The sequence below is a fragment of the Canis lupus genome, chromosome 1 (genome assembly GCF_003254725.2).
Source record: "Canis lupus dingo isolate Sandy chromosome 1, ASM325472v2, whole genome shotgun sequence".
In the NCBI taxonomy this organism is placed as follows: domain Eukaryota; kingdom Metazoa; phylum Chordata; class Mammalia; order Carnivora; family Canidae; genus Canis; species Canis lupus.
The window spans coordinates 114,729,197-114,741,400 of NC_064243.1; the positions used below are offsets into that span (position 1 = coordinate 114,729,197).

The 12,204-nt window shown below is 56.5% G+C and overlaps 1 protein-coding gene across 10 annotated transcripts; it reads right to left on the reverse strand.

The window, feature by feature from the left end:
* Positions 1 to 1,843: 1,843 nt before the first annotated feature.
* Positions 1,844 to 11,923, reverse strand: SPRED3 (sprouty related EVH1 domain containing 3). 10 transcript variants are annotated; one of them, XM_049109828.1, is made up of 6 exons: positions 11,524 to 11,923; positions 9,939 to 10,026; positions 8,567 to 8,735; positions 8,392 to 8,468; positions 6,046 to 6,189; positions 1,844 to 5,294 (listed from the first exon to the last, which is right to left on the reverse strand). In XM_049109828.1, exons 2-6 carry the CDS (start codon positions 10,020 to 10,022, stop codon positions 4,629 to 4,631), a joined length of 1,140 nt encoding a protein of 379 aa, XP_048965785.1. In that variant the 5' UTR covers positions 10,023 to 10,026; positions 11,524 to 11,923; the 3' UTR covers positions 1,844 to 4,628. The 10 variants fall into 10 exon arrangements, with proteins under 10 accessions (XP_048965785.1, XP_035559228.1, XP_048965786.1 ...); XM_035703335.2 differs by having other exon boundaries at positions 9,846 to 10,026; XM_049109829.1 differs by having other exon boundaries at positions 11,520 to 11,923.
* Positions 11,924 to 12,204: the final 281 nt, after the last annotated feature.

The following is a 12,204-nucleotide window of genomic DNA, read 5'->3' on the forward strand; positions in this document are numbered from 1 at the left end:
CGCCCCCAGGTCCGCGGGCGCGGGGAGCTCGGGCGCCGCGGTTCGGGTGACCGGGTCCAGACGGTGGAAAAGCCGCAGCCCCGTGAATCCAGCGCGTGCCTTCAGGATCCCAGCTGTCGCGACAGGCCAGCGGGTGGCGCTGTTGCTGCGACTTAGAAACCGATTTCTTCTTCTCAGGCTCCCTCTGCTCTTGAAGCACCCTAGACCGAGTGTCGTTCTCCCAACTCCGCTCCGAACGCAGAAACTTGTTTCCTCCTTTCCAGCTTGGGGTTGGCAGGACGTCAGGGACTCAGGAAGGCCGGCTCACCCCCTCCCACCCACCCACCCCCAACACAGCTACGCCCTCCGCCTCCATCCGTCACGGTGCACCAGTCGGGCTTTCACCCCTCTTTCTCCGGAGGCCTTGGAGAGGGAGCAGGGGCAACATGCTGTCGTGATTAAGAGATTGCACCCTGGGGGGTAGGACTCCACTCCACTCCCCATCTCTGTGTCCCCGCCAAATAGCTTCCTATCTGGATGACGGGGATAAAACTTCACTTTTAAGGATTGTGAGGATGAGAGTCATACATGTGTGTGTTCCGTAGGCATACAGGGGTACTCAATAACTAACATATATTGAGCATTTTGTGTGTGCTACTAGCTTAAGTATCTTAGATCCGTTTTAGGGAGGAGAACCGAAATTCAGACACGATAAATCAGAGTGAATGTGGGGTGGTGCCCGGACTCAAATTCAGATCTGATTTGCAAAATCCATGCTTTTAATTGCTTAACCTGTTACTACTGTTAGTGTTGCTGCTGTTTTTGTTGCAGTTTGTTAAAACTATAATCCTCCATGGTGCTGCCTACCCCAAGGCTGGGGTACTCAGGACCATTATTTGTTGACCTTAATAAAATGTTAAAAATTGCTCGTCAAAACCTTGTTATCATGGCCTTGATTCTTTTTTTTTTTTTTTGCAAAGTCTTTATTTAATTATGTGGATTCTATCTTCAAAATAGATCCATTGTCTTGCCCACTTCTCTCTGCCTCCACTGTTCTCACCCTGATCTCATGTGCCCTTGTCTCCTCCTGGACCATCACAGCAGCCTCCTCCCTGCTCCCTACTCACCCGTCCCCATGTCTCTTCCCCACAGGCAACCAGAGGGAATGGGTAAACCGCCTGAGTCAGGTCACAGCCCTCCCACGCATGGTGCTGTCCCGTATCTCCACCTCACTCAGGATGACCACTAAAATCCATGCAATGGTTTGCAAGGACCCACAGATCTGCCCTGTCACCTCTCTGCCCTCAGTATCCTCCTCCTGGCTTCCTCTTCTCCAGACATTCACACCCTTGAGGTCCCTCAGAATTACCTAGACATGCTTCTCCCTCAGGGCCTTGCCTGGACAGTTCCCCTTTACCTAGAATGTTCCTCCCGCAGACATCCATGGACCCCCTCGCCTCATTTAAGGCTTTACTCGAATGCCAGCCTGCTCAATGAGGCCTCCTGGAGACCCTAGCTAAAAATGACTATCCCACATCTCCACTCAGCTTTTCCCTATAGTACATATCCTTTCTAACGTGTCCTTTATTATCTCCTTCCCTATAAAGTTCATAAGCTGTTCGTGGGAAAGGATTTTTGTCTGCTCTGTTCACTGCTTTATCCTGGGTGCTGAGAAACGGGGCTGGCATATAATGGGTGTTCAGTAAGTGTACTTGAGTGACTGAATGTATAAAACTCAGCTGGAGGGTCTGCTTGGGACTAAAGGATCTGAAGGAGAAAGGACGAATTGGGTAGCAGACTGTTCTGCTGATTCAGAAAGGTGAGGGGATGGGGAGCACCAATGTGAATAAAGGACACAGGCTGAGACTTTGTCACAGACATTTCTTGGAGCGAATATCTCATGCCCCCTCCCCAATGACAAGGCTGGGTCTTTGGCCCCCATCCTCCCCCGCCACGGCAGCCTGCACTGACGATAACAATATTGAGGTCACAGACTGGCTTGGAATCAAGATCAGGAAGATAAATATCGGGGTGCCTCCCCCAAGTCTGGGGGCCAAGCATCCAATCTGAGGGGCAAGCAGCTGGGAAATTGGGCCTGGGGGCTCCAGGGTCTGAGGTCTTCCTGGCTCCCAGGGTCAGCCCTCCATGCACCCCATGATTTGGGGGTGATGAAGAGTAATCATGGATCAGAGGTGGGTATCAGCAGGGAGCAGGACTGGGGGACCTGGGAGAGGCGGTGCTGGGAGGTGGGGGCCGGGGAACCTTCCCCAGCTCCCACCGCTTCATCCGCAGATCCCACAGCACCTTACAGCACTCTGGTCCCCGTCCCACCCCTCCCCAAAACGAGGTAGGTTAAGAATGGAGCTTCCCCCCGCCCACCACGGAAGGGAGGAGACCGAGGCACAGAGAGGGGGATGGGGACCCAGGCTGCCCCAGCCCCCTGGTCCCTCCGCCCTCAGCTCTGGTGGGTCTGACAGTGACGAGAGCTGGGCAGAGTGGGGATGGGAGGGACATCCCCCTTTTCTCTCACCCATCCCAGGGTCTGGTTGGGAGAGCGGAATCTCACAGGTTCCGGATGTAATAAATAGTTAATAATTTAAAGGAAGTGACAGAAGGATCTAGCCCTCTGACCCCCTTGACCTATCCCTTGAACCCCTACAAGGCCATCCAAGTCTGGGTAATGAAGAAAGGTAAGTGCACATTTCCAGATGCTTGGGACCACGTGCAGGTCCCAAGCCCATACAGCATTGAGATTGTCTTTCTCCAAGACATTGATCCTCCACTTCAGGCCATCAGATCTGAGGTACCCTGAAAGTCCCCTTCCATTCAGGGAAAAGAGACTGTGGCATCACAGAGGGCCATGAAACCGGCTTTCAAACCCCCAACTCTGAGATGGAAGGGAAGGGGTTAACAGGGCCGAACATAAAAAGCTTGGACTAGGAGGCTGGGGCTTAAGGGCTTGGGGCAGAGTGCAAGAGGGGCGTGTGTGTGTGTGTGTGTGTGTGTGTGTGTAGAGCCACAGCTAGCCTAAAAAGTGACTCCGTGCACAGTGCAGCCAGCAGAGTGCGGTGTGAATTCCAGCCACACCCCCACCTTGACTGTGTGTCTTTGCTTAGTAAACAGCCTGCACAATCATCTAGGACAGTGCCAGGTCCTAGAAATGGGAATGGGGGAGATCTGGGGTAGTCCTGGAATCCAGAAACATGAGCTCAAAATGATGTTTGTTTGTTTTTGTACCCGAGTAAAAAACCCGAGTAATTTTGTGAGATGCTGGGGGCTTGGGCTGGGGCTTGAATTCAGAGGTCTGGGACCTTGGGGTTTCAGGGGCTTATGGCCAGTAGGATTCAAGGGCAGCAAGTCTCCGGGAATATCAGCCTTAAGAGATTTAAGTCCAAAGAATCTGGGATCTGAAGGTGCTATGGTCCTGGAGCACCTTAGTTCCATCTTGTATGGAGCGGCCAAGGTCTTGAGTCAGGGACAATCCCAATGTTGTATAGGCTTAAGCCCTGAATTTGAGGGGCCGATGGCACCTTGGGGTCTTGGAACTGGTACTCCCAAAGTACTTCCGGGTCATTCAGGAGCTGGGGGCCGTGGGGTGAGAGGTCTGGGTTGCCATGAACATCCCATCACCTGGGAGCTGGGCTTCCAGCTTTTATAGGGGATTGGGGATCTATGGGTACAAAGCAGCCAAAGATTCCAGGCCATTCTGGGGCTTGAAATCCCAAGTCTAAGGGGTTTTGAAAGAGGGTTATCTGAGGACTTGAGACCAGTGTCTTGGGCCCTAATATATTGGTGGCCTTCGGTACTACATCTGGGAGTACTAGGCACCTCAGAGTCCTATATGTGAGATCCAAAGTTCTGGGAACACTGGTCTGGGGTGGGTGGGTCTACACTCCTTGGCTCCCAGAGCATCTTGGGAGTGTGACATCTAGAGTTTGGTTGGGGCATAGATGGAGGCTCTGAGATGGGTCTCCCAAGTCATTTTGGTCAGAGGACATCTGTTTGGGCATACCTAAGGACTCAGGGCATCTCAAGAGGGTTTGGTGCCTCAGGGTCCTGGGGGCTACAAGAATACCGCAGATATGGGTGCCCCAAGTTTTAGGTGAGCATTCAGGGACCATTTGGGGTGAATCTGGGTTCTATGGTCTCAAGATCTAATTGTATGCAGGAATAATTGTATGCAGGCAGGGTCAGGTATTGGCAACTCCTGACTAACTCCGGAACTGTAGTCTGAGGGTTCATGGTGTCAGGCATGACCGGGTCTGGGTTGGTTATTTGAACAGGGAGTCGGGGGGCCCGGCCCTGTGACTCTCAGGGATACATGTGCTCCCCGGCCTGCCTGAGGTGAAGAGTCTGGGGATGCCTGGAGTCTCCTTAGTCTAGATCAGGGAGGGGGTGGTGGCAGGATGGGGATGCCAGAACTCAGGATGCCTGGAACCTCTTGGACAGACATCCCAATGAAGCTGGGTCTGGGTTCTCTCAGTCCTAGATTTGGGGTCCAGGTTCCAGGTCTGGGGTCTCTCAATCCAAACTCAAGCTCCAAGTTCCGGGTGTGCCTAGGTTTGGGTTTGGGGGTCCGAGCGGAGTCCAGGGTCCTGGGCCCTCAATTTGGGGTCCTCGGTGCAGCTACCGGACCCACCAGGCAGTCCTCACCGCGCCGCCTCCTCGTGGCGCCCCCCGCAGCCTGCGCAGCCGCACCGCGCCGCGACCCAGTGGCAGGCGCGCAGGGGCGCATAGCAGCAGAGGCAGGGCACCGCCAGGGAGAGCGCGGCCAGCGCGGCCCAGCGCGCGGCGGGGCGCGGGTGGCCCGGCTCGCAGGCGCACGGGTCCGAGAAGTCGCCCTCGGCGTCCGACAGGCAGTGGTAGAGCAAGCTCTCGGCGCACCACAGGCAGCTGAGCCGGCGCACCAGCAGGCGACCCGGGTCCGGGGCCTCGGCGCAGCGGCCCCCGCGCCCATCGGCCCGGCGGCGGAAGAGCGCCCGGCAGTGCACGCAGCGCGCCGCCTCCTCCGCCTCGGGGGAGGCCTTGGCGGGCGCAGGGGCAGGCCCGGGGCCCGGGGGTGGGCGAGCGGGGGGCGCTGGGGGCGCAGCCTCGGCGAGAGGGGCGGGTAGCGCGGCGGGGGGCCCCAGCGCTGCGCCCCTCAACGCGCCGGTCTTGGCGAAGCGCACGACGCAGGTGGACAGGGCGAGGGGCGCGGGCGGCCCGGCGCGCCGGTAATCCTCATAGCCACGGCCGCCCCAGCCCGGGCCCCCTGCCCCGGCCAGGGGCTCTGAGGGCTCCGGAATCCCCGTGAACGGTAGGAGCGGAGGGTAGCTCTGTGGGACGAAGGGACAGGAGAACAGGTTAGCAGGGTCCGTGAACCCCCACACTCCACCGCAATGCATCCCAGTCTCGGAAGGCTCGAGACCCAGCCTTCAGGCCCCGTGCGTCCTAGGACGCTGTGCTGGGATCCTGAGTGCCTGCGTCTGGCACTCGGGCTTCTAAGCCCCCGGCCCACTCCTCTCCAATCCAAGAATAGACCGAAGAATCCAGGCACCAAGCCCTCTCCTTAAGGACCCGGTGATCCAGGCTCTCAGTCCTGTCCGCTCTCAAGACGCAAGAAGTCCCAGCATCCAGTACCCTCTACCCCCAAATCTGGGAGCTCTGCACCCCTTCAGGACGCAGGAGTCCAGTCCCCAAGGAGCCTTAACTCCTTTAGAGCCCATGCCCCTCCTAATGAATTAAGCAGTCTAAGGAACCCCTTCCACGAGCATGAAAAACTCCCTAATATGAAGCATTGTCCAAGTCGTCCCCCAAACCCCTCTGCATTCGGAACTCAGAACTTTCCACAATCTCCCTGAGCGCTGGAGACGCGGGAAGCCCTCACCAACCCTCCGAGGAACTGGAGTCCCCAAGCACCGTCCTGACCACCACGGCCTTGAATTCCAGCCAGCCTCTAGGATCTGTTTGTGGTTTCTGGCCCTTCTGGGGTCTCAGCTCTCCCCTGCTTCGGGGCCCCGGCACCCTGCCCCCACTTCACCCGGAGGCCCCCCAGCCCCGACGCCCGTGGGAGGTGGGAGGTCGCACCTGCGCGGAGGAGCGGCGGCGCTGGGGGGACGTAGCCGGCCCGAAGCCAGAAGCGGACTCCACGGTGATGATAGTGGCCGCCGCGGTGGTGGGAGGCGTCTCCTGGCGGCTGTGACTGGAGGAGGACTCGCTGTCCACGTGGGACTGGGGGAGAGTGGCGGCCTCAGAGCCGGACCCGGGCACAGCCGATGCCCTCACATAGACCCCCTCCCGTGGCGAGCGAGGGCTCTGCGGCCAGACAGGCCTCGGGGCAAGCCCCGGCTCTGCCACTGACTGCTTGTGTGACCTCCGGCAAGTGACCTCATCTCTTTGAGCCTCAGTTTCCTTCTCTGTAAAATGGGGATCATAATAATGTCTATTCATAAGGATGTGGTTAGGACCCACTGTCAAGGGCGTAACACAATGCCTGAAGTACAGGAAGAGTTGGAAATGGTTCTTTTTTTTTATTATTGGACCCCCTCTTCTTCTCTGCTCAGCTGGCTAACCTACAGAACATCAAACTAGCTTTCTCCCTTCTCAGAAGCCCTCTCGGGGGAGGGGGGGTGAGCACCGAACTTTGGCCCAGGTCCTGGGAATGAGTCTTGCATTGGGCTCTGCCCAGAGAGCCTGCTTCTCCCTCTGCCTATGTCTCTGCCTCTCTCTCTGTGTCTCCTATAAATTAATAAATAAAATATTTAAAAAAAAGAAGAAGAAGAAGCCCTCTCCCTTGGCCAGACAGCCACGGTCCTGACTCATTCCCACCACCACACCTTCACTGGGGCAATTCCACCCACCAGGAAGAGGTTCCTTCCCATCCAAACCAACAGTCCTTTACACACTGAAACATCACTTCTCAGACACTTGGTTTCTTTTCTGTAACTTCGGGGGTCATTCTGATTTCATCCATTTGCTATCTTCAGTAAACATTCATTGAGCACCAACGACATGCCAGGCTCACAAAGGCCATTGTGAGGATGTAAGATGGAGCATGGAAAGTACGGCATCCTTCTTGAGGAAGCATGAAATGTGTGGGACCTGTCTCCACGGATCTCTGTAGCCCCACCCACATCTCCCATTACCCTGCGATTCCCGCTTTTCTGCCCGGGAACCAGTTTCATTCTTCTAAGTCTCAGCAACTCCCACTGTTCCCAGCAAATGCCAAATCGCCTCTGACATTATGTGCATTTATTCATTCAATAAATTTATTCAACACATATTTACTGAACACTCACTGTATACCAGGCACTGTTTTAGGCATTGGAGATGCATCAAGAAAGCAATAAAAAGATCCTTGCCCTCCTGGAGCTGGCATTCTAGCACAGGAGACAGGCAATAAACTAACAGATAAGAAAACTGTCTATATAGAAAGGAAATTAGGAAACTATCTTAGAAGATGAATAATTAGAACAGGATAGGGAGCATCGGGAGATCACAGTTTTGAACAGCTTACTCAGCAAGGGCCTCGCTGAAAGGGTGATATGTGTATAAAACCCAGAAGGGGGTGAGCCACGTGGAAATCTGAGGAAGAGTATTCCAAAACAGAAGGAAGCCCAGTGCAAAAGCCCTGAGATAGAACTGCCTGCCGTGTTTGAATAACAATGAGGAGGCTAGTGAGGCTGGAGCAGAGTGAGCAAAAAGGAGAACAGGGGGCCAAATGGTAGGGGACCTTATATGCTTTGTCCTTTACCCTGAGTGAGATGGACCCCTGGACGGACTGAGTGGAGGGATGGTCATGATCTGACTTAGATGTCAATAGGGTCCCTCTGGCTACGTGTAGGGAACTTCCAGACAGTAGGGAGTAGGAGGAGGGGGGCAGTTGACAATAACTGAGATGCTCCAGTTGGGAGATGGGGTTGGACAGTACCAGGTTTGGAAGGGGATTCTAATCATTTTGAAAATGAAGCCAACATTTGATGATGGATTGGATGAGGAGCATAAAAAAGGAAAAACATCAAGGATGACTTCAAGGTTGCGACCCTGAGGAACTAGAAGGATGGGCTGGTCATTAATTTGTTCACTCTAAAAGGTATAGCTTATCTTTTATTTTATTTTTAAATTTTCTGCCTTCCCACACTAGAATAGAAGCTCCATGAGGAGAGGGACTTTGTTTGGTTCACTGATGTATCCCCAATGCCCAAAACACTACTTATTTGAAGGTGCTCAATAAATACTCTGGGATGAATGTGTGACCCACCACATAACAGGAAAACTAGGATAACTGGCATTAAGTTGACACCAATAGTTTGGGCCCAAATCTGTGTCCCCAGCATGTGGCGTGGTGCCTGATACACAAGAGATGCTCAAGAATGTTTGGAGAATGGAAACAGACCCCGGCCCTCCCAGCAGAGCTGTATCCTGGAGACTCACCGTCAGAGGGCAGGGAGTCTCTGCAGTGTCCTGGGAAGGGGAGGAGGAAGAGGAGGAGGAAGAGGGCGTAAGCGAGCCTGGGGCAGGGAGAGAGGCAGACAGTGAGTCCCCTGGGCCCCTGCCCCCCTCCCACCCCTCCACCCCATCCTCCAGTGCCCGCCATCCAGCCACTTACCTCGCCCCAGCGCAGCCAGTGCGGCCAGCAGGCTCTTCTGGAACTCATCAGCCTCTGCAGGGCTCTGGAACGTCAGTCCAAACTTGCAGTCACCCAGGCTCCAGTGATGAAAAATAGGGTTCACTTTGTTGTAAACCAAGCCTGGCCTCAGGGTACACTCCAAGGTGGTCTGAGAGGGCAGGAGGGGGACCAGGTCAGACACCCCCTACCAGCCATGCTGGTGACTTCCTGTCAACCCTCAGCGTATCTGCATACCTCAGTATCCCACAAACTTCATTTGTCAATCCTAGGTGTACCCCTGAACCCTGGTCAACACCCAACACCACTCCCCAATTTTTTTGAGCACACCTCTGATACCCTCAATATTTCCCCCAAGCCCCTTGATCCCTATATTTTCCATATCCCCTTCTGATAACCCAGTGTCCCTCCTTTTGGCTCGATATTCCCCGAACTATCCTGAACAGCACAAAATATTACACCTAATCTCCTTCTGATGCCCCAATAACATCCCAAAATGCTACCCCCAAATTCTTATCAAACTCCCATAGATTTTCCCCTCGGATGCTGGTGAACACCCTAGATGTTTCCTTATATCCTCGCCCAATATCACCATGTATCTTCACACCATTTCAAACCCCCCTACATTGTTCCTTCTGACCCCTGCTCTGAGATGCAACCCGACCCCCAAGCCTTTTCAAACAATCCAAGTCTTTCTACTACATCCCTAGCTGAAGCCTCAACGTTGTCCTTCTACATCATTCCAGGCAGCCTCGAATATTCCTGCTGAACCCACATTCAGGATTATAAACTCTGTCTGACACATCCAGACGGTCCCCCACCAAATGCCTCCATATATACTTAGAGCAGACAGGGGCTGGTGGTGTAGGGCCTCCTGGTAAGGATCTCTGAGCAAGATGGAGCCACAGAAGGGTTCTGAGCAGAGGGAGGGACATGATCTGAGTCAGGTGTTAGCAGGGCCCCTGTGGAACAGACTGAGGTTGGGGGGGGACAGAGCAGGAGCATGGCAAAACCTGTGAGGAGGCTGCTGTGACAGTCGTCCATCAGGCCACGACAGTGAACAGGAGCTGCTTGATACCCCAGATATTCTCAAAGCTCCCAGTTGTTCTCCGTAACACAGATAGACACTTCCAAACTACATCCCACACCCCGATGGACTGTGGGCTGGGAGATGACCTGACCTCATCATCTCTGCACTCCCAGCCCCATCCCCTTACTTCCCCACGCCCCCACCCTACCCCCACGCCCCAGGGTGGCTCACTTTCTGGTCCCGAAGGCGCTCCCCGTGGATGACGTAGTGCCCCTGGCGGGCCCCCCCCTCGGGCCTGGCCCCTCGGACCCGACAAACGCTCACCTGGCTGAGGCCCCCGCCCCCCACAGGCAGCCAGCCCCCACTGGAGTCATCTCGGGCCATCACCACGGCTCGGACCTGAACCATGTACCTGGAGGGGGTGGGGAGACAGGCACAACACAGTCAGTGGGCTCCGGCCCTGCTCTCCTGTCCAGTGTGCCCTCAACCCTCATCTCCCCTCTTCATCCCTCACATCTGGCTCCGCTGCGGCCTCGGCACCGGTTTTCACTTTCTCTTACATACCTGCCTGCTCCCTCATGCCCACCTTCTTCCAGCATGGCTTCTTTCTTCCTCATGCCACCTCTTTTCTCCCGTGCCTACCTTCTCCACATCTACCTCTCCTCTCCATACCCACCTTCGTCTCTTTCCCCATCATTCCCATCCTGACCCCCACAGCCTCGGTTTTCCACTTCCCTTCCCCCTCCGGCTCTTCCCCTACCAACCCAGTCTCCTTCCCTTCCCTCAGCACATTCCCACAGCCCCACCCATCGTTCCCCCTCACAGCTGGGTGCCTGCGCATATGTATTTTCTTAGAGCCCATCAACTCAGCTCCAGATCCCCCCTACACTGCCTCCACACTCTGCCGCCCAGGCCACTGGCTGGGTGAGAAACCCAGGCTCTCTTCCCCCCACCCCTTCCCGGATTTATGAATGAGACCGGATGCAAAGCTCACTGAGTCACCCAGCAACGGGAGATGGGCAGGGAGCAGGGAGAGAACCAGAAATGGCCAGAGAGAGGCCGAAAGGGAGATGGAGGCAGAAGAAGCCAGAAACGGGCGACCGAGACACAACCAGAGCGCATTTCATTCACAAAAATCAAGCCTGCTCCCTCAGGTCCCAGCCGAGGGAAGGCAAGGGGGAGAGATTGAGGGGAGGTGGAGAATTGATCCCTCCTCCTCCCCCTCCCCGCCCCAGCATCCTTCAGAACCATCTTACCCCGCCCCCCAGCTCAGGGGACGTAGCCCTCCGCCCAGTAACCGGGATCAGCGTCCAGCCCCTCACTACCACCTAGCGCAGGGACCCTGGCGTCTCAACCTTAGGGACCCAGGCAACGAGCTCTAGCCCCTTCCCCCCACCTGCAGGCTGCCGGTTTTCCCCGGCCCATCGGGAGGGGAAGGGGCGGTCGCAGCGCCCCCAGCCCCCTTTTCTCAATGGGATGGGATTTTGTGAATGAGCAGTCACGTGATGCTGCTTCCTTTGTCCGCCCGCCTCCCCCGACAACAGGTGAAGCAGAGAAAGAGGGCAGGGGTCCCCCAGGGCCTAGCTGGGATGGGACGCCGGGATTTCTGGATGCCCTATGCTCCCCGCACATCTGTTTCCCTGGGGGAGTGGTCCCCAGAGTTCCTCAGTGGTGGGGGTCCAGTTCGGAATTTTATGAATGGGGCGTCCTCGGAGAAGTGCAGGCCCCCAAATGGAGACTGGTACCCCAAATGGCTGCCGCGCAGTTTGGGGGCCCCCAACCCCTTGTCCTTCCAGCCGCGGTCTGGGGGGCGCCCCGGTGGGCAGGAGGCGCAGCGCGGTCCTGGCCGCCCCCTCACCAGGACCGGCAGTCTGTCAGCCCCCGCCCCCTCGCCCCCCTTGGCACCTGCCTGGGAGGCTCCGGCCGGGCTCCGAGCGGCGGCGACTTGGCCTCCTCCTCCTCCTCCTCCTCCTGTTCGCTCCGGCTCCCTCGCTGGCTCCGGCGGCGCTAGAGACGGGCACCGGGAGCCGGGGCGACGGGGGAGGGAGGGGGAACCTGGAAGATGGGTGAGGGGGAGGGGGCGGCTTGGGGGAGGGGTAAGCGCGAGGCGGGCGTACTTGCCCGCTGGGTCCTAGAGCCCGTCACGGCTCCAGAAAACAGCCCCCCAGCCCCCATTTTCTCAGGATCCAGAAAGGATCCCCCACTTTCCCACCCATCCGCGTCATTGATCCCTGAGGATGCGGGTAAGGGTTCGGGACATGGCCTGGTGTCAGGGTTCTAAAGAGGTGAGGGTCTTCGCTTTGGGTCCTAAATGGGAGGAGCTGAGTACCTGGTAGGGTTCGAAAAGGGGTGGGGCGAGAAGGGAGCCTTCGCAAGGGGGCGGGGTCGGAGGGCCCGGGGAAGGAGAGTCGGCGAGGACGCCGAGGGCGCGGACTGGCGCTTGCGTCATGGAAGGGGCGGATCCACGGCGGATGGGCCTTCTAGGCAGGCCCGAGGAAGGAGAGGGTCTCGGGAAGAGATGTTGTGGGGTCTTAAAAGGGTGGAGTTTAGAAGTAAATTGTTTTATGGGCGGGGCACATGAGAGGGCCGG